This window comes from Petromyzon marinus, chromosome 37, assembly GCF_048934315.1.
Source record: "Petromyzon marinus isolate PM22_M1 ecotype Great Lakes invasive population chromosome 37, UKy_Petmar_22M1.pri1.0, whole genome shotgun sequence".
Taxonomy (NCBI): domain Eukaryota; kingdom Metazoa; phylum Chordata; class Hyperoartia; order Petromyzontiformes; family Petromyzontidae; genus Petromyzon; species Petromyzon marinus.
In genome coordinates, this window is record NC_133703.1 from 24,117,573 (window position 1) to 24,140,972 (window position 23,400).

General features: G+C 42.4%; 2 protein-coding genes across 6 annotated transcripts in view; one reads left to right on the forward strand and one right to left on the reverse strand.

The window, feature by feature from the left end:
- Nucleotides 1–127: 127 nt before the first annotated feature.
- Nucleotides 128–20,737, forward strand: MRPL38 (mitochondrial ribosomal protein L38). Of its 2 annotated transcripts, none has more exons than XM_032967007.2 (10): nucleotides 128–316; nucleotides 1,681–1,860; nucleotides 5,824–5,982; nucleotides 7,845–8,056; nucleotides 12,264–12,336; nucleotides 12,961–13,006; nucleotides 14,287–14,445; nucleotides 15,202–15,338; nucleotides 17,937–18,089; nucleotides 19,500–20,737. In XM_032967007.2, exons 1-9 carry the CDS (start codon nucleotides 235–237, stop codon nucleotides 18,071–18,073), a joined length of 1,185 nt encoding a protein of 394 aa, XP_032822898.1. In that variant the 5' UTR covers nucleotides 128–234; the 3' UTR covers nucleotides 18,074–18,089; nucleotides 19,500–20,737. The 2 variants fall into 2 exon arrangements, with proteins under 2 accessions (XP_032822898.1, XP_032822897.1); XM_032967006.2 differs by having other exon boundaries at nucleotides 132–316; nucleotides 19,503–20,737.
- The window catches only part of FBF1 (Fas binding factor 1), a 55,088-nt gene continuing 52,376 nt past the window's right edge, over nucleotides 20,689–23,400 (reverse strand). For all 4 annotated transcript variants that reach the window (XM_032966993.2, XM_032966995.2, XM_032966994.2 and 1 more), the window contains one exon: nucleotides 20,689–21,877. In XM_032966993.2, coding sequence (XP_032822884.1) covers nucleotides 21,794–21,877 — 84 coding nt within the window. In that variant the 3' untranslated portion in view covers nucleotides 20,689–21,793. The remainder of the gene's footprint in view (nucleotides 21,878–23,400) is intronic.

A 23,400-nucleotide genomic window follows, 5' to 3' on the forward strand; every position in this document is an offset into this window, starting at 1 on the left:
CAAATCCAATAGTGCGTGCACATGGTCGCATTTCACGAACGAGAATCGATTCAGCTGTCCTATAATTATCACTACTTATAAATCGATTCCTACATATGGCGCAGCTGTTAATTCGGAATCGAATATAAAATGTGTTATCCATTCCAAACATTGTCAGTGGGTGTTTGAATCGAGGTATAGATTAAATGGGTGGGAATCGACTCCACGGGGCGAATCGGTAACGAAGGCAAGGTCATGGCGGGGCTGGCGACGAGAGGCCGCTTCGCCTCGATGATGGCCAAGCAACTGGGACTCAGCCGCGCCTTGAGAACAACCGGTTATTATCAACAGCAGCAGCAGCATTGATAGCAATAGCATCACGATGGCCATTGTCAGCATTACTACCACGAGTTTGATGTCACAATTGTCATCATTGACTGCCTTACCGATCAGCAGTATGATGATCATCATCGTTAGCAGCATTAACTTTCTGCGAACTTGGATTTATATCATCATAGGCAGCAGGCAGAATTATTATTAGTACTGGTGTTAGTAGCAACATCAAAATCATGTGTCGAAATCCGTTATGACCACCACAGTATCCATCTGTACGTACGTTAAACTTCTGTCGCACCGTACGTAGCCAAACCGTGCTAATCAGTCATCACAATTTCCACCATCAGTATCGGCGTCATCGCTCGTGTCTCCTGTACAGTATATCCTTAAACTCGGCTAAGGTTACGGAATCGGCGGTCTCATGGCCCAGCGGTCGGACGTTCGCCGCTTCTCGTGGAGGTTCACCGTGGACGTTATTCGCAAGAGTAGGCCATCGTGTGCCGGCGTCAGGGTCCACATTTGAAAATTGCCCGCAAAATAACTAAATTGGGAATGCAATAATTGCCCCTTATTGTCAGACGATTATCCCAGGTCACTTTTGAAAACGAGACTATCCTGGTGTTTTGAGGTCTCACCTCGTTAAACAGAATAAACATCGCGTCACCAGAATCATTTGAAACAAGCTCAGTCGAGATGTTGGCGAACACCCTGGACTCTCCAAAGTCTCAATGCGATGCGCGTCGCTTATGCGGAGGCGTAAACGTGGAGGTTAAGAAGCATGAGAGACGCTAATCCAGTGTTCTTCACTAATTTTCAGAGGGGCCCCTTTCGCCAATAAGACATCAGTGTGGGGATCGCCACACAATTGGAATCATTGAGGTTTGACAGCAATGATGGGGGGTGGGTGTTTTTACTTTTCTGTATTGTCGGGGGCCGCACTGAAGGTCACCAGGGGCCCGCGGGCTTTGTGGTGAGGAACACCGCTCAAACCCCTGAACCTCCAACCTCCCAAGTGTTCATACGAAGAGTCAGAAGTATTTAATAGTGGATAATACATTGATGAACGCCCTTTGCAACAACAACATAAAACGGTTGCACTGTTAGTACGTGTGTGCAGGATGTGGGTGGGCATTGGCGTTGTGTCCACGAATCTGGCGACCAAGAGGAAGAAGGCCTCAGAGTAGATAGTGGGATGATTCGACCAGGGCAGATCTTGGAGGTCGCGTGTCTACTCTGTATTAGCTTCTGGTTCTGGATGAGGGTAGAACACGTTAACGAGGTGCGGTGGAATCAACATGTTTGCTCGTGATAACATCTTGATCTTAATTTATTGTGTGTCGAATTGCCCTCTCCTTGCGCCGACAGCTTGTGCTGAGGGAAGGAGGGCCCCCTTGGGCCCAATGCCCAACGAGGACATCGATGTGCGGAAGCTGGACGAGTTGGAGAAGTACCGCAGCTACACGCCCTACTACAAGCGCGCAGAGGCCGAGCGAATTAAGCACAAGTGGTGGAAGACGTACCGCGACTTCATGCTCTACAACGGAGGTGTGTGGCAGTCTGGCCAAGAGATGCCGCACATCAATGTTCTCATTGGGCATTGGGCCGAAGGGGGCCCTCCTTCCCTTGGAACAAGCTGTCGGTGCAGAGACAGGGTAATTCGACGTGCACAAATTAAGATCAGGATGTCATCACAACCAAACCCATTGATGCCACCGCACCTTGTCAACCCTTGCCTCCAAAGCAATTGACCACTGGCGAGTGATATTACGCCACATCCTACTCCAGGGCTTGGCAGTCTAGCTAAAAGATGGCCAGACTGCCAAGACCTGTAGATGACTAGACTGCCAAGAGATGGCCACACTGCCAAGCCCTTTTCTATTCTATTTAGGATGTATATAACGCCCTTTCCAGTGCCTGTAATAGGATGTGGCGTAATGTCGCTCGTCTGTGGTTAGTTGCTTTGGAGGCAAGGGCAAGGGTTTGTGAATCACGTGGGTTTGTGAAACTCCAAAATCTTACTGGGCTGGATGGTGGACAGAAGATGGCAAACTGAATTTGTAAACCTGTCTTATGGACCTTCAAGTGTTGGCCCATCCCAATGTGTGGGGTTTCTCTTGTTTCCTTCCAAAAGGCATATGCACATTAATTAAATAGGCCAAACATCCCAATATGGGTGGAACCCTCTGGACAAAGTCTTGGAACTATAGTTGCCATCTGTCCTGGTTATCCCAGGATCATACGTTTTTGAGGTAGCTGTCATGCTGCCAAGGACAGCATGCCAAGAGAGTAGTTCTGCTCCAGTGTTTTGTACCTCAGAGGTGGTAACTTTAAGTGGGACTCAGAAAGGAATTCTTGGATAATATAAACTAAAATATGATTACATATGATGTCATAATATGTAATCATATTTTCACATGTAATCATTTAATGTAATAATGTTTTCATATGTAATCATCGATTTGAAGCTTTCGTGACTGAAATGATTCATCTTCTTTGGTTCTTTCGGTAAAGTCATGTAGAATGAGAATAAAATAATAAAATAACACAATAAAATTCTCACGACGTTTTGGCCACAACGCAAGTGGCCGTCTTCAGGTGAAAGGTACAGAACTGTCGGGACGACAGAGCTTCATTGAACGATGTTAAGATTCGTAGCGACTTTTAAGCTGGTTGGGAGAAGTGAGGCACCTTGACAAAGGGGTTTACATATCAATAGCTGAGGGATTAGCTTGTGACTGGTCACGGAAATGGCTATGTTAAAGTCAAAACCTACACATCCACAGAGGCAACTAGTAATTTAGCATTGAAATAGCTAAGGGATTAGCTTGTGACTGGTCACAGGAATGGCTATGTTAAAGTCAAAACCTACACATCCACAGAGGCAACTAGTAATTTAGCATTGAAATATCTAAGGGATTAGCTTGTCCAAATAGCTGAGGGATTAGCTTGTGAATGGTCACGGAAATGGCTATGTTAAAGTCAAAACCTACACATCCACAGAGGCAACTAGTAATTTAGCATTGAAATAGCTAAGGGATTAGCTTGTGACTGGTCACAGAAATAGATGTTAAAGTAAAGGCCTACACATCCACAGAGCTTCAATGAACGCTGTTAAGATTCGTAGCGACTTTTAAGCTGGTTGGGAGAAGTGAGGCACCTTGACAAAGGGGTTTACATATTAACATAGCCATTTCCAGTTTAACACGTAGGCTTTCGCGACCAATATTATTCATAGTAAAGGTTTTTGGGTTAGATCGCGTTTATTTATAAATGTGTCGTAACCCTCCACCACCCGACACGGCCAATCAGCAAAAAAAAAGTGTCACGTTGACAAAAGACAAATAATTCACTACTTTAGCCCACCGGTGTGTTGAAGAGTGAATCCACATTTACAGTTTGAGTACGACGTTTCGCTGGTAAATACATCCAGCATCATCGGGCAATTCGCCAGAATGGTAAAGCCCTCGCTTGCTCCCGGTTTTATATAGAGCAGCAGGGTGACGTCATCACTTAACTCATATCAGGTGCAGTGATTAGAGGCGGAGGGGGGGGGTATTGTAATTATATAATCGATTAGTAATCAGTCATTGGTTATGATTAGTAATGAGTTGTAGATTAGTAATTCTTTAAATCAAAATGTAATGTGTATTATTTAATAATACGCTTCGAGGCCGCACTAAGCCTGTAGCTGTCAGAGCGATTAAAGTTATTCTTGTTCCTCTCAATTTCAATGGATTCTCTAATTAGTCTTTGCCAGTAATAATTAGTTTTACACACCACTGCAACATTGTCAAAATCAATTGAGTGTCCTTGTTGACAAGCATGTTCTGCCACTGCCGACAGTTGTGTTTGAGATAATTTAATATTTCTCTGATGTTCTTTGGTACAGTACACAAAATTCAAAAACTAGTATCTTGCACTAAAGACACATTACCTAAACTATCAACAGAAGGTGTATATCGGATTAATTGTTCATGTGGCAGCTGCTACATTGGGCAGACGGGACGTAACATCAGCGTAAGACTAAAAGAACATCAGAGAAATATTAAATTATCTCACACACAACTGTCGGCAGTGGCAGAACATGCTTGTCAACAAGGACACTCAATTGATTTTGACAATGTTGCAGTGGTGTGTAAAACTAATTATTACTGGCAAAGACTAATTAGAGAATCCATTGAAATTGAGAGGAACAAGAATAACTTTAATCGCTCTGACAGCTACAGGCTTAGTGCGGCCTGGAAGTGTATTATTAAATAATACACATTACATTTTGATTTAAAGAGTTACTAATCTACAACTCATTACTAATCATAACCAATGACTGATTACTAATCGATTATATAATTACAATACCCCCCCCCCCTCCGCCTCTAATCACTGCACCTGATATGAGTTAAGTGATGACGTCACCCTGCTGCTCTATATAAAACCGGGAGCAAGCGAGGGCTTTACCATTCTGGCGAATTGCCCGATGATGCTGGATGTATTTACCAGCGAAACGTCGTACTCAAACTGTAAATGTGGATTCACTCTTCAACACACCGGTGGGCTAAAGTAATGAATTATTTGTCTTTTGTCAACGTGACACTTTTTTTGCTGATTGGCCGTGTCGGGTGGTGGAGGGTTACGACACATTTATAAATAAACGCGATCTAACCCAAAAACCTTTATTATGAATAGCCATTTCCGTGACCAGTCACAAGTTAATCCCTCAGCTATTTGATATGTAAACCCCTTTGTCAAGGTGCCTCACTTCTCCCAACCAGCTTAAAAGTCGCTACGAATCTTAACAGCGTTCATTGAAGCTCTGTGGATGTGTAGGCCTTTACTTTAACATCTATTTCTGTGACCAGTCACAAGCTAATCCCTTAGCTATTTCAATGCTAAATTACTAGTTGCCTCTGTGGATGTGTAAGTTTTGACTTTAACATAGCCATTTCCGTGACCATTCACAAGCTAATCCCTCAGCTATTTGCACAAGCTAATCCCTTAGCTATTTCAATGCTAAATTACTAGTTGCCTCAGCTATTGATATGTAAACCCCTTTGTCAAGGTGCCTCACTTCTCCCAACCAGCTTAAAAGTTGCTACGAATCTTAACATCTTTCATTGAAGCTCTGTCGTCCCGACAGTTCTGTACCTTTCACCTGAAGACGGCCGCTTGCGTTGTGGCCGAAATGTCGTGATAATTTTATTGTGTTATTTTATTCTTTTATTCTCATTCTACGTGACTTTACCGAAAGAACCAAAGAAGATATGTAATCATTAATAAATCGTATTTTTAAACACGATATGTAAGCATATATATTTTGAAAACTATAATTACATATGATTTGAAGCTTTCTTGACTGCAGGAATCCATACTCTTTGGTTATTTCGGTAAAGTCACGTAGGTATTTTATTTTATACCTACGTAACTTTACCGAAAGAAACAAAGAGTATAATTACATATAATGTGATAATATTTAAAAAAATCCAGAATGCAATCATTTATTATATGTTTCAGCAAGAGTGAAACCCGATGAGTATGGCTCAGGGCGGCCCGTCAACATCGGGCTACCGCACCTGCGCCCTGCACGCGCGGCAGAGAGGCTGGCGCGAAGGACCGTGCTGCGGGAGAACCGGAGGAATGCCGACCTGGAAAGGGCTGCCAGGATGCGAACATGTGAGCAGCCACGCACTGAAGCAGCAATGAAGTTGCTATAAGGTTGCACTCATTACACACAAAGTGCTTGCCAAAAATTAACCACAATACTTTGCTGATACTGTCAAGGAGCGTAAACCATCACACGAACTCCAGTCTTCCTCTCGGCGGCCTTTGGCTGCCCATCGAACAAAGACGGTCACTGCATCGCGTACTTTCAGATGTGCTTCTGCGGCCGTCTGCAATGTTCTTCCTTCTGCTATTAGGAAGCCACTGGAGCTATGGACTTTTAAAGAATCTAGATTTAAAAACTAATTTCTTTTGAACTGCTTTTTGTGTTTGTTTTTTTTGTCCTTCCTTGTATCACCGATTAGCACACGTGAATAGGATTGCCACCCTGTCATAGTTTACCCAGGAGCGGGTCCTCTTATTAAGGTAGCTATCCTGAGAAATCTGTAACCTGCAAGACATTAAAAGTCACTATTTTAATTAAGTTGCGTACATGTCATTCACCCCTTTTTTGGTACTGTGAGATATTTTTACAATATTACATCCCGGTTTTTAGTAGCTCAGCGGTGTGACAACCCTGGGCATGGGTTATGCGGTCACAGCTTGGCAGCAGGATTATTTTAAAGCTGTTTTCCCTTTAAAATTAACAAGCTGATATTTACTTTACAATTGTAAGTGTGGCATTATGCCATGAGGTGAAGAACTCTCCCTTAAGGAAGTTTGGCAAAAAACAATGCACCATATTATGCTGCACCTGAATATGATGTCATAAAATTACTTTTGAAGACTTTAATTCGTCTCTTTATCTGTGCTTGGTACATAAGATTAGATGCCCTATAATATGCCATTGGAACTAAAATAAAGTATGCTTTGAGTTTAAATAAGCCAAACAAAGGGAAAAAAAACAAAAGTTTCCTTTTTTTGTGTGAAGTCATTGGTGAGCAGGCTGAGATAATCAACTCACTCAGCAGTGCTGGCTCAGTAGTCTAGGTATTAAACCCCACCCGAGTGTCATTTGAGTGTGACATTTTGGGTGGCAAATATTAAGAATCATCATTCTCAGGTTATATAGTATAGTTTTTAAAGTGTTGAAAATGTATTGCAATCAGTGTTGTTAAAAGGAAACTGTATTATACCATTCATAATAAAGGTTTTTGGGTTAGATCGCGTTATTTATAAATGTGTCGTAACCCTCCACCACCCGACACGGCCAATCAGCAAAAAAAGTGTCACGTTGACAAAAGACAAATAATTCACTACTTTAGCCCACCGGTGTGTTGAAGAGTGAATCCACAACATTTTATTTTATTCCTACGTAACTTTACTGAAAGAAACAAAGAGTATAATTACATATGTGATAATATAAAAAAAAAATCCAGAATGTAATCATTTATTATATGTTTCAGCAAGAGTGAAACCCGATGCCCGATGATGCTGGATGTACTTACCAGCTAAACGTCGTACTCAAACTGTAAATGTTGTGGATTCACTCTTCAACACCCCGGTGGGCTAAAGTAGTGAATTATTTGTCTTTTGTCAACATGACACTTTTTTTGCTGATTGGCCATGTCGGGTGGTGGAGGGTTACGACACATTTATAAATAACGCGATCTAACCCAAAATTTTTTATTATGAATAATATTGGTCGCGAAAGCCTACGTGTTAAACTGTATTATACCACACGTACTTTTGATTACAAATAATTTAAATACTGAACTTATATGCTGGTGTTATACAAATAACATCTCAAGCATGCATCCATGCATTGGCTGCTTGGGTTGGCGGTAACGATACAATACAACGTGTGGCACATTTAACATTGCACTTCACTTCGTGCCAAGACTCATCTCATTGTTTCCCTCTACTCTGCGCAGTGCAAATCCCACTGGACGAGGTGCGGGCTGACTGGGAGAAAACTACCGGGCCCCAGCACATCCATGGCATCGTCTCACACTACGGCATCTACCGGGATATGTACAAAGGCGCCGAGTTCGTGCCGCGTGTGATGCTGCGCGTCGCGTACGCCCTGCCCAAAGAGGATGCCACTGCCCCTGTCTACTACGGCAACGTGCTCATGCCCTTCGAGGTGGGAAGATGTGCGATGCCGCCCTCCTCCGGATTCGTTTACCATTTCAATCCAACCTCAGCCACATGATTGTTTATTAGCCGAGCACAGAGTCTGTGACATAAATGGTCCAATTGCAATATATTCGCCTTTGCAATATATTCGAAATGTCATGAGCACAATTGTATAATTTGAGAGGGTGTCTCCACGTTCTAACGAGCAATGAACAGTTGTCATCACCGTTGTCATTCCTGAGGCAGTGGCAGAAATTCCACATTTTGTTGGGGGCCAGTATTTTCATCGGGCCACTCTTGACCTTTCGCAAAATTATAATCATGGTGTTAATCCTGTAGGTATGTTGAAGATTTGTTAATCTCTGATTGGGATTTGAACTTGCAGCCTTGCAATTGTTAGTCGAATGTTCTAACCACAGCACCACTGTTGTATATCAGGATATTGAAAATTTGAATGTAAAAAATGTAATTTTATTCAAATTTTAAAATATGCGTAATTATCCAAAATCATGTTAATTTATGTAATCATGCTCATAAATTACGCTAAAATGAGAGATAATCATATTAATTTATGTGAATGTATGCGATTATGCTAATGCAAGCCGTTATGATAATTAGGCCCCGCCTCGCTGACAAGGGTCGTATCATCAATCGGGATCACACAATTAATCGTATGAAGTTATACAGGTGTGCTGTAAGTACGCCAGATTAAACTCGGCTTCGTTGTCTCGGTTCGTATTATCGATCGGTATAATACAATTATTCTCGCTTTAACATTTACTGATTATGTATTAGTGTTTTATGTCAGGTTTCCAAATTCAAATCTCAACGCAGGATACAGTTCTTATAAATAAGATTATTATGCATGAACTCAGGAAAGAAACACTCAAACACTTCTGTGTTAAGCAATTTTAATTCTAAACAAAACTTTAACACTATAATATGCAAACTCTCATGCTTGGAATTATCAACACAGTACCATCGGGGAATTCTCCTTCAGGTAGCAGTACATTTAACCATCAATGATTGCGTTGTTTCACTTTGGCAACTGCACATATGATTAATTCCACCGCGTAACGCGAGCTTAGTTGGTGATAGGGAGAGTCTTTAAAACAGGCATGCATGATATTCTAAACAAAAACCTTAACACTCTAATCCGAATTATTATACTTGAAATTGTCAACACAGTACTCCAGGTGATATTCCCCTCATTGACCATACATTTAACCCTCAATAATCACGTTGTTAATTGGGTAACAGATCACTTGATTACTTCAGAGTAACACGAGCATACACGGCAAATAGGAATAAAAAGTCCTTAAAAATTCATTCGACGATATTCATGCGAAGGCGATAAAAGCAATTATTATACCCCAAAGGCACAAATATACGTCAATAGATTCATCGGCAAGATTATATAATTAACGAGATGTCTTGGAATAAGGTGTGCGGCAGTACGTGCTCTCCCACGGGAGATCCTTATCTTTGGCTAAGCTTTTAATTAATTCGTGGACAAGATTGTATGATAGAGAAACCGGTTTAACACGATATTCTCCCTGTGAGCGTATAGCTTCGTGACGAAGGTTTCAAAAGTTTAATTTGTATCGATTAATCTATTGGTAATTATGCGGTTGGAAGTAAAATCACAAAAAATAATGTACTTATAAACGATGTATTCTCATCACTCGGTAAGGCCGAGATGTCTTCACGGCCAGCTGATGGTTCATGTACTTGATAATTAGGCTTCTTATTAATGATTCGTGTATGTGTTGAGTGGTATGAATTGGGTTGAGTGGGGGTGTGTTCTGGATCAATTCTTTGCGTCAAGAAGACGCCAGGTGATGCGGTGGAAGTGTGAGTATCATACGGATAGCTGGATTCCTTCTTTCACGGGCGGCCGGAGTTCGGCCCACAGCTGGCTGGACGAGTTGGCACGGCGCTCGCCGTCGGGCGCGATGATCCGTCGTCAGATAGCGCCCGCAGCTCGTCCACTGGCAGTTGACACCCTTGCTCACGGGCGGCTGGGCAGGCTCTTTCCTCTGCTGGATTAGTCGAGTCGGCACAACAGCTCGTCTGCTGGCAGTTGACACTCTTGCTTGGTGTCGCTTGGTGGCGCTTGGTGGCGTGCTCTCTCCTGCTTTGGCTCTCTGGCGATGAACGGCGCTTCGTTCGTTGATGGCAGGCTTGGTCGACGTTTGGCTCTTTCCGCCCTCTCTGGTTGCTGATGCTGGAATTCTCGTCAGCTTAGCTAGAACTGCTGGACTCTTGTGAGTTGAGGTTCAGAGCGGAATGCTTTTCGAGCGATACTTCTGATGGTGCTGAATTCGCACGGCGTAGCATGTCGCTAAATAGTGAGCCTCGCCATTCTGGGTGAGTTGTTGAGTCTTCTTCTGCGTCGGTGGTTGGCTGGTATCTTCAGGTTGGTCGCCGTCTTCTGCTGCTGGTCGCTGATGATTCAATGCTCGCGGGTCTCTCTTTTTATGCCAAAATGTCTCTCTCTGGCTCCGCCTTCTTACAAAGGACCGGATCTCTCTTTGATCTCGCTCTGTGTGGTGGGGGGATGGATTGTCGTGTGTCCGTGTGTGTGTCATTTATTGAGGTAATATTAGTTTCATCAAGGCATGGTCCCCTGTCGCCTTACTCAAGCCATCCCATCATCAAAAGGAAGCAGATGCTTCAGATTGCCCCACGTGCGTCCTTCTGTCTCGCCCTCTGTACTAATTAATCAGGAAGGAGGGGGGTGTCCCCTCCTGTCGAGTCCTCTGCCCCCTCTTCCTTTGGTGTGACATTTTTCGACTCGCACAATGGGTGTGTTGAGGCTTTGAAGTTTAAACATTTATTTTACCTCATAGTTTGAAACCGTACCACTTGCAGTTATGATTCTGTATGTGACTCAAGGTATGTTGTAGTAGTGTTTCCATCGTGGTGTTTTATTTTTATTTTTAAGAGATGTTCTCTGCCTGCGTATGCAAATTCTTATCACGTGCTGTGGGAAGACAAAGACGGCCGGGAGGCTCCCTTTCTCTCTGGCTGGCCCTCGGTTTAATACTGCACAAATATAATTTGGTCTTGATTTAAAGCTTTCGTGACTGCAGTAATTCATATTCTTAGTTCTTTCGGTAAAGTCACGTTGAAACGTTTGTGTTATGGTCGAAACGTCGTGAGAATTTTTATTGTTTTATATATATTTTATTATTTTGTTGTTTCCCTTAAACGTGACTTTACCGAAAGAACTAAGAATATCATTTGGTCTGTTTCCTAAGACCTGCGATTCATTGTCATCACGACGCATTTCCTAGGGTATATTAATTTTTGTTCCCCTGTCTGTATCCGGGGATCGGTGCTGTTATGCTTGAGTTATTATTTATTTTATTTTTGGATGTCCTGAGTTTAAGAGGTAAGTTTCTTGACTGTTGGAATTCATATTCCTTGGTTTTTGTAAGGTCATGTAACGGGCACGATGTAATATAATTTAAGGTGAATAACGTTAGTGTTAATTTATGTATGTGAAGCAATAACCCGCTATGTAGATTGTAGTTTGGTTTTTATTAGTGATTGTGTGGATTCTTTATGATGTCGACTCATTTGTTGCTAAGTTTGAAACTTTAACCGTTGCATTAATAGCAACGAAGGGGAAAATTGTTTAGAACTCGTCTGTGCGTGGCGTCGGATTGTCTGGGAGTTCCAAGATGGAGTCTTTGAAGCCTGGAATTCCCCTCGGGCTTCGTTAGTAATTTCCCCCCCCCCCCTTTTTCCTCTTTGATTTGGTTTATTACTTTTTATTGTTTATCTCCTGGCGGCCTGTTGTGTGTGAGGGGACGGGGGTCTGTATCCCCCCTTTTTGCCCCGGAGTTTATTATTTAATGGCCTTTTACGACCTCCAGCTGCTTGGCTTCTTGGTGTTGATTCTTGTCGGTTTGAGGGCATTTATTTATTTATCGATTATTATTTTTAAAAATCAGTAAAATCATTAATATCTATTTTGGAAAAATGCCTATATTCAGCACCACCCAGCATACATTTTTCATTTGTGAATGCTTGAATAACGTATGCAGTGTGTGGGTAATTGGGAATTACCCCTTTTTCATGTAGATTTACAAATTACAATGAATTATTTCTAAAAAGTACAGTTTAGTTAACCCCCACCAATAGTCTCTTTGGAGTTTTTTTTTAAACTTTAGTGAGCTTCACTGACCTGTTTGTCGCACCCAAAGACGCAAGAGGCTCCAGAAGTAACTTTCGAAGCAAATGAAGATTCGCTCTGGACGCTCATCCTCACTAATCTCGGTACGATTTTATCAACGTGGAACCATTTCATTCCAGGGTGCTGCGCACAAATATCCTACTTAAATTATGTCAATGTTACTATGTCAATTATATAATCGAAAATTACATGTTTTATAAACATTGTTAAAAATGTACAATTCATACATCTTTACAACAGGTAGAATTAATGGTTTTGATTTAAAGCTTTCGTGACTGCAGTAATTCATATTCTTAGCTCTTTTGGTAGTCACGTTGAAGGGAAACAATAAAATAATAAAATATATATAACAATAAAAATTCTCACGACGTTTCGACCATAACACAAACGGTGTTTAGTTTATCTGATTTTTTTATGTTTATGCATTTATTTTTTATTTTTTATGTGCTTAATTAATGTTTTTATTTTCTATTTAATCCAGTGGCATGTTAGACCTTTAATTCCGAGTAATTTTGTATAATAAAATAAAATGTTCTTGTAAATATTCCAATTATGTTGATGCACATATATATTACTATAATTTTGCGAAATTATACTGTATAACTGAAACTTTGATGTACTATGAAAAATCATATTTTGTGAGTAGGGGTAATCAAGGGTTTCACATTGGATAAGTCCCAACAATGTTCTGATCTCGCCTGTTGCAGATGGCCACTTGCAGGATAACGAGTCAGAATACCTACACTGGTTTGTGTAAGTGTACACCTATAAGGCATGAGTGAAGATCAAATCATGTTGACATTTTGCTCACCAGCATTGGTTGAATGAAATGCTGCTAAGATGCAGTCCCAGAAGGCCATGCTGATGGGTTGTATAAAAAAAACAATTATTTAAGTGTATATACCAATATGGGGAATGAGTTATGTTCATTATTAACATTCTCCGCAATCATGCTTGATTAGTTGATGTTTATGAGCAGTTTTTTTAACTGCAATTTATTAATTTGTCATTGGATTAATACCCTAAATAGGTCAGGTTTTTTTATGTATTCACTTTAATATTGAATTGTTCATGTATCAGCTTAATGTTATGGTTGTCTCAGGCATTGTTACGTATACATAAACATTTGATTTCAGCTGAAACAACTTGATGAGTTATTAACAATTTTTTTTACAGGTATCTAGCCCAAGCTGGTCAGCAATAGTTGAGTTTTATAGCGGATCATACATAAACTCACACAAAACAAAGGATAATATAGAAACACATTTAAGAGCAATAGTTTTTACAAGTGTAAAAACTAAAATTGCAAATTCACAGATGATATGAGTACCTGGTGCAGTGTTTAAATTTCAGCACTAGGGGAGACAAAGAAAGGCAGGCAGGTGTGAAGTTGTCCATACCACCCCATTGGTGCCATGTCAGTAGGGGATCACTATCAGCTTACGGAACTCTATTCTCTTTTGCCTTTGTCTCGGTCTTTATAAAGTAAATGAATGTGCCTCTTTCCACAGGAGACACACTGTATTAAACGTCTTGGTGAGATGCGGTTGTATTTAAACCCCATATAAATACAAATTGTATGCCATAAAGAGGGGATATTTGTCCTGATTTAGTGTATGGGGGTGAGGTAGTGCCTACAGTAAACCTGGCGATATGAGTTTGATTCCCAGCTCACACAAGTGGCAATTGATATTTGAACCGGTCCTGTCCAGGAAACCTTCAACATCTCACGTTGATTAGTATGGAGTTGGTCAAAAAACACCCATAGTCACGGGTCGACAACCAAAATATTTCAAGAGCCACAATGCATGTGAATACGAGACTGTGGTCCTGAATAAATAACGCCATGAAGCAGGTCTTAAAGAGCCGTATGCAGCTCCGGAGCTGCAGGTTGCCAACCCCTACCCATTCCTGACATGGCATGGATTGTCTTTCAACTATTGGTGGATGAGAAAGACTGGAATTGTTATAGTATATATAGTGCGCACACGTGAAATTAGGCATGGCCTTGACACAGTGCATGTGCGTTGCAGCGGGAACATACCGGGAGGCCGGGTGTCAATGGGACAGACTGTGTGCCACTATCTGACACCGTTCCCAGCAAAGGGCACCGGCTATCACCGTCTCGTGTTCCTCCTCTACAAGCAGGAGCACCTCCTCGATTTTGGCACAGAGATTCGGCCAGAGCCATGGTGAGGGCTGATGCAGCACACGCACCGAAGAACCCCCCCCCACCTGTTCGTTTATTCACTCGTGTGTCAATGCGACTCGCCATCGTCGTCAACGTCAGCCATGATCTATCCACTGCTGGATGAAAGCTTCCCCCCTCCCCACGCCATCGCGATCCCTCACAATATAGCAATCCATCTATCTCCTGAGGTGATTTTAATTCTCCATCTCCATGGTAGACATTCGCCCGGGTATGTTCACTCTTTTAGTTTCAACTCTTTCGTTAGTCTTAACCAGCGGCCTCATCCCTTCTCGTGCCTTGGCCTATCCAAGTCCACATTTCTTAATAGTAAACACATTCCTGCGGAGGGAGCTGGTAGGAACGTTGGGTTGCTCGGTCAATGGCCAGGGTCAACGGCGGCGTGGTGTATTCCGCAAATATGCCTGACTGTGAGGGCGGGCACAAGCCGGCGTGAGTAGGTTAAACGTTGAGTTTTATAAGGGCACCACGGGGTGACCAGCCACTCCCCACCCAGCCCCACCCAGCCTCACCCTCCCCACCTTTCCCACCCAGCCCCTCCCCACCCAGCCCGTCCCCACCCTCTCCTCTCCACCCAGCTCCACCCTTTCCATTTTTGGATGCACGACGGACGGACGGACACAATAATCCCCTGTGGGCTGGTGTAACCAGGAGGTTCCTACCAGTATAATGATGTCTTTAACTTACATTTGTTCTCAAACCCATTTGTTCCTCTTTCCGTCTCCTTATTTTTCTACAGTCGCAGCCTGAAAGAGCGCACGTTCCGGACATTTGACTTCTATAAGAAGCACGAGGATGACATCACTCCGGCCGGGATCGCATTCTTCCAGAGCCACTGGGACGAGTCTGTCACAGATATCTTCCACAACACACTCGGTGAGGAACATGCAGTGGCAACGCAAAACCCAAAGGACCAGCATTCATTGAATACAACGTAATGTTTTGTCATTCCACTACTGGATGAGGGTCTCCCCACGTGTGAGTCATGGCGAATTTATTTGATCACACTTCACTACACTGGTCAATGTGGGTTGGCGTAGGTAGGGAGCATAGAAGTATTGTCCAACAATACATATTGCTGCACTGCCCACAATGTAGCCCTGCAGCAGTCTATAACGACTGTTTTGTGCATGGTGGTCACCAATCTAAGCACTAAGTTCAACCCTGCTTAGATTCTAAGATCTGATGAAGTCAGGCTCATTCTGCGGATGGTTTTGTAATATCCATCAGAGGGGTTATTTTGGGTTAGATCGCGTAAATATACAAATACGTCTTTAAACGCGCCACCACCCGACACAGCCAACTAGTAAGAGTTGTCATGTAAACAGAGCGTGCAAATTCGTCACCAGTACAGCACACCGGTGTGTTGGAGAGCCAAGCCACAACATTTACAATCTGAGTACGACGTTTTGCCAGTAATTACAGCTTCAACAGGCGACAGTCAGATTTGTGGAGAAGTCCACCGGTTTCCTTCCTTATATATAAGTGGGGGGAGGGGGTGGATTCATAATGTGAGCACCAGAAGGTGTGTACAGGATTAACTGCACATGTAGTGAATGCTATGTTGGGAAAACAGGACGAATGATCAGCACGAGACTAAAATAACATCAAAGAAATATTAAATGCTCCTAAATACAACTGTCAGCAGTAGCAGAACACGCGTGCCAACAAGGACACTCAATTTATGTTGATAATGTTGAAGTTCTGTGCAAAACTAGCTACTACTGGCCAAGAGTAATTAGATAATCTATCGAAATTGAAATAAAAATAATTTTAACCGTTCGCATAGCTACCGAGTTAGTGCTGCGTGGAAGCGAATCATTAAATAATACATTGTTTAAATTCATGCCTTTACGCGCCACCAGTACGGCAGTTGAGCAGGTGCAATCGAGGACGAGCAGGTGTGCGCGCTGGGGCAGGAGGTTGGCGCCGGAGAGACGAGAGATGGGGGTGATGATAGGGGATTTAATGAGTGCGACAGGCGGAGGCGAAAGCTTAAGTGGGGAGCACGTGAGGACTCGGAATGAGGAGGGGTATAGAAGCAGGAGTGTGCGCGAGCAGAGTTGAGTTGTTCGGGGACCAAGAGAGAAGACATCTCGCCGCTGCCGCTCGAGCCGTCAACGGGACCTCGCCCCTCACGTCGTCGCCGGGCGGGTGTTGGTTGAACCCCCTGCCCGAGACAGGCGGGTGAGTGGGTACGGGGCAGCGTAGGAGAGTGCAGCAGCTGAGATGCAGAGTTTCTGAGATGCAGAGTAGGTGAGGTGCGGAGTAGTGGAGGTGCGTAATAGATGAGAGCGGGTAGTAGGAGAAGCAGAGTGTGTGGTGACAGTGGAAGGCAGTCATGGGAGTGCCTACAACTGGTGCAGGGATGACCGTTGGTACGCTATTTTAATACACACAATGGACAGGAAGGACAAGATGAAAGGGCTCGCATAATGCACATGCATAATGTACGTTGACTCAGTAATCCCCCCCCCCCACTTTGCGCAAGAGCGCAGAAGTGTGGTCGCCACATCTACGCCTCTAAGGAACGAAAAAGGTGGACTTCACAAATCTGGCTGTTGCCTGATGAAGCTAGTTGTAATTACTGGCGAAACGTCGTACTCAGATTGTAAATGTTGTGGCTTGGCTCTCTAACACACCGGTGTACTGTACTAGTGATAAATTGGCATGTTCTGTTTACGTGACAACCCTTACTAGTTAGCTGTGTCGGGTGGTGGCGGCTTTAATGACACTTCTATATATTTACGCGATCTAACCCAAAAATCCTCTATTATGGATATTGGTCGCGAAAGCCTCTCCGTGTTAAACTGGTTTTGTAATAGAGATGTTTTGTCATAGGCACATGTTCACATACCGGCCGGTTGTGAGCATCCTACAATGGTGGGTTAACGAGACTGCCATTTGAATGAGTGCCTATCGGATGGCAGCTTAGGGGAAGAGTTGAAGCCAAGATGGTGGTGGTCATGAGGAAAGAAAGCAATGGGGAGAGGTATAGTAACATCAGCAGCATTGGATATGCTCATCTTCACTGAGACATTACATTTTTTTTTAAATACTGCAATTGTGCATATGTGTTGTAATGATACACAATTCTGCATTTGTGTTGAATGCAATTAACTGCACATTCTGCAGTGAATTTTAGTTTCTTCTTCGTGGTACTTTTTTCATTGTGAAAACTTTTCTGTTAGAGCCCTGTGTAATAAAATTTAGCTGAAATAGTTTTCCTTAATGAGTCACCATTATCATTTGAACACTCCATTGCAATTATACAAAATAATACAAAATCAGGGAAAAAATACAAAGTGCATTTCTGATAAGTCCAACTATTAATGCCAAGTCAAAGCAATTTTACGAGTTATTAGTAAAGGCATTAGAGCAAGTTTAAGAGGACATTTGCGAGGATCCATGAACGAGCCAAAATTATCTATTGTGCACTTAAAACATTCGGTGTTATATTGTGTTATTTTTCAGATATGCGTGAGCCAGTGTTTGAGTACGACTGGCCCAAGCCATACCACCCACCGCAAGTCAAGTACCCACACAAGAAGACTCTTCGCTACCTGGACCTGCACCGCGAAAGCAATGAGCCGACCTACGGGAATCATTGAGCAAAAGGACGAGGCGGTAAAGTGCTGATTCCTGCACGAACATGGGATGAGCAAGGGTTCGCCCCATTCGATACGTTGCGATTGCTGCTGCAGAGCGCGCACAATTCATCCACGCTGTGTGCAGCCCACTCATTGTCCACTGTGCTCATGTGAAGGTTTACCTAACCACATCGAACTTTTGCAGTGTCTCCAAGGTTAAACAATCAATGGGATGGCACTGCTTTGTTATTAGTGACCTTGACCCAGGGGAGAAAATGTAACATTCCCATGACCGGCCAGTTTTTCCATAAGACGGCCACTGGTTTTTACAGTGGGACCTCGGTTTACGATGCCATCGATTAACAATATTTCGATGAACGATTCACCTCCCATAGGCTCCCATTGTTTCCATTTACGATGTTTTCGATTCAAGATATGATTTTATGATATCACGCGGCTGCCAATTTCGGCAAATCGGAGCGCTCCTAAGTGGACTCGGCAGACCTCAGCCAATCAGCGATGCCCTTTCATGAGTGTTTTGCTAGTAACTGGCTAGCTTTGCAGTGTTTAATGTGCGTTGCTTATGGAAACAGCTCTCTTGAATACATCGTGAGAATTTTATTGTGTTATTTTATTTTATTAATTTATTATTTTATTCTCATTCTACGTGACTTTACCGAAAGAACCAAAGAAGATGAATCCTTGCAGTCACGAAAGCTTTAAATCGAAATTGTTTTTTTTACTTAAAAGTTAAGATCAATCACGATGGCCCCTAAAATGCATATGTAGACATGTGAGGAAAACAATTAGTGCGCAAATTAATCAGGAAATTATTGAAAAACACGAAATATGTGTAAAAACAAGTGCTCTGGTTAGTGAATATGGCCTGCCCCAATTCACCATTTTCACGAATATTCAAAAGGACAATTTCACAGCTTTCAATGTGAAGGATGCCTCGACCAGGATTTTTAAAGGTAGGGAAATTGTGTATTTCCTATATTCTATTAACGATAATTTCTATTGACGATGGTTTTCATGGAACCAATTAATATTGCTAACCCGAGGGACCACTGTCATTTTAACTATGCAGCAACAATGAGCGTAGTCAACCACTGGCCGTGATTTGAACTTGTAACCTTACAACTTAAAGCAAAGAGCTTTTCAAAAAATATGACCGCATTTCACCTGATGTTTCAGGTTAGTAACAGACGTTAAGGCTCGATTTTCTATCGATGGTCCATTTCCTTTAACAACAAAGTTATCTGAAGCGAATGCGCATTTATTTCTCTCCACATGTATTTTTTTTAAATGAACCAAAGTTGCCATTTTCTGCAAGCATCATGTAAATAACTATACATGACAACTTCTAAATGTGTGTGATCTGAATGGATGAGTGCTGGCAAAGCAACAGGCAGTAAAATCAGTCTTTCACCGTGAACGCACTCAGCAGGTGGTGCTGAACTGAAGAGCTGAAGGCCCCCCATGTGGCTACCTCTGCATCATTCACCAAGGGAATTCTCCCCTTTGTACCGAGGCAGCAGCCCCACCCGTGCTTATGCTTGAACTCCATTCGGCAGAGCCCTCCCCCCCAGCAAGCATATTATACTCCAGTTGAATGTAGACACATTTGGCATTTTTTATAATGAGAGAGAGATGGTCATTAATAGGCAAAGTAAAAATGGAGTCTTGAGTGTGGGCTTGAACAGGAGCAGGGAGTTGACAGGATGTTCTGCTGGAGGAAGATAGCTAAACACTTAAATTAAACATTAAGCAACTGAAGGAGTAATTTGATGTGTTTATTACACTTGACTTCATTGACGCATTTCATCTGCTGCTTCTGTAGTGGTTGGAAGTACCCTTCTGAGTGGTTCCACATCCGGCAGCTTTAAGAGTGATCCCAGGGCCAGTTTGAGTAGTGACTATGCGGAGTTTATAAAACTACACTGTGGATGTTATAATGCTTAACTGTGTAATGACAATCTTGATTTGAAGCTTTACTCTTTGGTTCTTTCGGTAAAGTCACGTAGGTAGAAAAATAATAGATCATGACGTTTTGATCGCATCACAAGCAATCGTCATCAGGTGGGACAACCACAGCAAGAAAAAACTGCTGAAGTAGGCCTAAAGTATTTTCTTGCTGTGGTTGTCCCACCTGATGACGATTGCTTGTGTTGCGATCGAAACGTCGTGATATTATTTTTCTACCTATGTGACTTTACCGAAAGAACCAAAGAGTATGGGTAATGACAGTGCGGAGGATAGCGGGACAGTATAGTTCCCCAGGACCATGGTTACTAATGGACGGGCTAATGATGATTAATGAGACAAGCATTAACAGGGTCACGTGAGGGGGAGCACGGGATCCAATGGCGGGAAAGTGTAATAAGGGCGGTGATCGGCAGGGCCAGGTAGGGTGAGGAGAATTCTGGAATAAGGGCGTGGCCGGACCGAGCGAGGATAAGTCGCAGTGTGAGCGGAGGCTTGGGGCTGCTTGGTGTGGGGAACTGTCGTCGCCGTTGTCACTGCCTTGGATCGAGTCGTCTCCATCGTCTGCGAGCTGTCTTGAGTTTGGAAGCTATGTTGCCTCAGAATAGAGTTGTGTCACTACCCAAGTGTACAGAGTCACTCGCGGTTACTTGTTGAGTTGTCATTGGACTTTATTCTTAATAAATATACAGAAGACAAGACGGCGTCTCTGAGAGCTGCATTACAACTGTATAGATTTTAAAGCCTCTGTCGAGCTTCCTACACAAAACGATGTGGCACACTTCACGACATCAATTTTTTTAAACAATGCTGCGTTTGATTGTATTGGTTTATATAAAATGTATTCCAAAACAAAGCATTGGTGTATTTTATTATTTTATGCCAAGATAAATTCATACAAGTGACATGACTGTCCTGCATAGCATTAGAGTGCAAATGTGTTCTCTGAGGTAAACAAACCCATGTAGCCTATAAACACAAAACAACATTCGAAAAATAGAAGAAAAAAACAATTGTGTGGATTTGCTGATTTTGAATACAAACCTTTACAAGTTAGCATTTAAAACATTTAACATTGGCATGATTTCCTAGCTTATACTGCAGTTGTCCAAACTTTAGTCCTCGCGACCCACCACTACGTCTTCCATGTTCACCAATAGCCGCGATTCAAATATGAAGTCTTTTCACGCAGCACATCATTTGAATATGCCCTCTACAAAATTTGCAATATGTTATCTCTCATCCGTGATATGCAATGTGCAACAGGAATGTATTTTAACGCAGAAGGTTGCGAGGACTGGAATTTTAGGAAATTAGGGTTTAGTTATAACAAAAAATACATTAGACTGATAAAAGTAACACATCTATTTGGGTGATTGCTTAGGTCTCATGTTATCCCTGCATTGTAAATTTGTATAAAAACAAATGATAGCATTCACCCCTACACACTTGTCTCCTATTACTGACCTCTGTACATGGTTTGCTCTTGCCTATAGCAAACCATTATGTTTCACGGAGCGAATGCTGCACTCACGTTCCTATCCATGGGGGCACATTTTAGAGTTTCCTGAAATAGCCCTGCTCATTCTGGCTTCCTAAAGACTGATGCAAAAAAGTTGTTCATTTCTACGGGGGAAGCGGGAGTCTAATAAACGGAGCTTAATACAGGTGAGCGGAAGACATTCCCGCACATTAAACATAACAAGTAGTTGGTGGTTGTACTGTATGGAGCATGCAGTGAGCTCCTGGTGAGGATCAGGCGAAGGAGAGTGAGGACTGGTTGGAAGACTTCTTGAGGCTGCGCAGGAAATGTTCCTCGTCTTCCAGGAAGTCGCGATCCTTGTTATAAAAACATAAAATGTATAACTAATAGTCCTTTTGATTTAAAGCTTTCGTGACTGCAGTAATTCATATTCTTAGTTTTTTTCGGTAAAGTCACGTTGAAGAGAAACAACAAAATAACAAAATATATATAAAACAATAAAAAATTCTCACGACGTTTCGACCATAACTCAAACGGTCATCATCAGGTGTGTTGGTTTGCATAAATTTATTTTTAAACGGCACATTTATTTATAAAAAACGTTGGCGTCACGCGCAGCGATTTGGCAGTTTGCCCAGGACTAGTCCATCTATTTTTTATTTTTTTTGAAAAGAGGAGGGGGGAGACGAAATTTTTTATAATGTATGCTGTCTGAAAGCCACTGTAAGCGTGAACAATCAATTAAGAACTGAAATGGTTTATCAAATCTTTCCAATGATTGCTAAGATAGAATCCATCTTCTCGGTTGAAATTGTCTCTGTGCTTGTATATGTGGATAGCCTCATGAACGAATCTCTCATGGAAGCCAGATGGCTTACAAAGAACCTCCGTCTTGGAAAAGTCAATGGCATGTGAGCCTACTGAATTAGAACAATGATCTGCTACGGCCGAGGTGTTGGTCCTACCGTGTTTAAGGTCTGCTTTATGTTCACGAATGCGGTCCGAGATATGGCGTTTGGTTTCTCCAATGTAACTACTACCACAGAGGCAACTTAGTTTGTAGACACCAGGGTATTGTATGTCCGGAATCACATCTTTTACAGACGGAACCAGATCACGGATTTTATGTAATGTGTTGAAACGGACCTGGATCTTGTGTTTATTCAAGATTTTGGAGATCTTTTTTGTGATCCCAGCAATGTAGGGTAAAGTGATGGTTTTGAAAGGCTCCTCAAGAGGGTTCTTCTTCATGGTTTGAGTGATAGCTTTGCGGATTGTATAGTCGGAGTAACCATTAGCCCTAAGAGCTTGGTGTACGTGCTTGAGTTCACTGCTTATGTGTTCTGGTCGGATATGCATTGGGCTCTATGATACAGAGTCTTGATGAGAGAATTCTTCTGTGATGGATGGTGGTGGGAATCCGGTTTCAGATAAGCATCCGTATGGGTAGCTTTCCTGTAGACAGAGTGGCTCATTGAACCATCAGGTCTCTTTTTAATTAGGACATCCAAAAAAGGTATCTTGCCATCTATTTCGACTTCCATGGTAAATCTGATGGCTGGGTGTATGGAATTGATGTGGTCGAAGAATTGGTCTAGAGCAGGCCGGCCATGTGGCCAGATGACAAAAGTGTCATCCACGTACCTCTTCCATAAGGTTGGGCGCAGAGTGGCAGTCTGGATGGCGTCAGTCTCAAATTAAATAAATAAATGTGCCGTTTAAAAATAAATTTATGCAAACCAACACACCTGATGATGACCGTTTGAGTTATGGTCGAAACGTCGTGAGAATTTTTTATTGTTTTATATATATTTTGTTATTTTGTTGTTTCTCTTCAACGTGACTTTACCGAAAAAACTAAGAATATAATAGTCCTTTA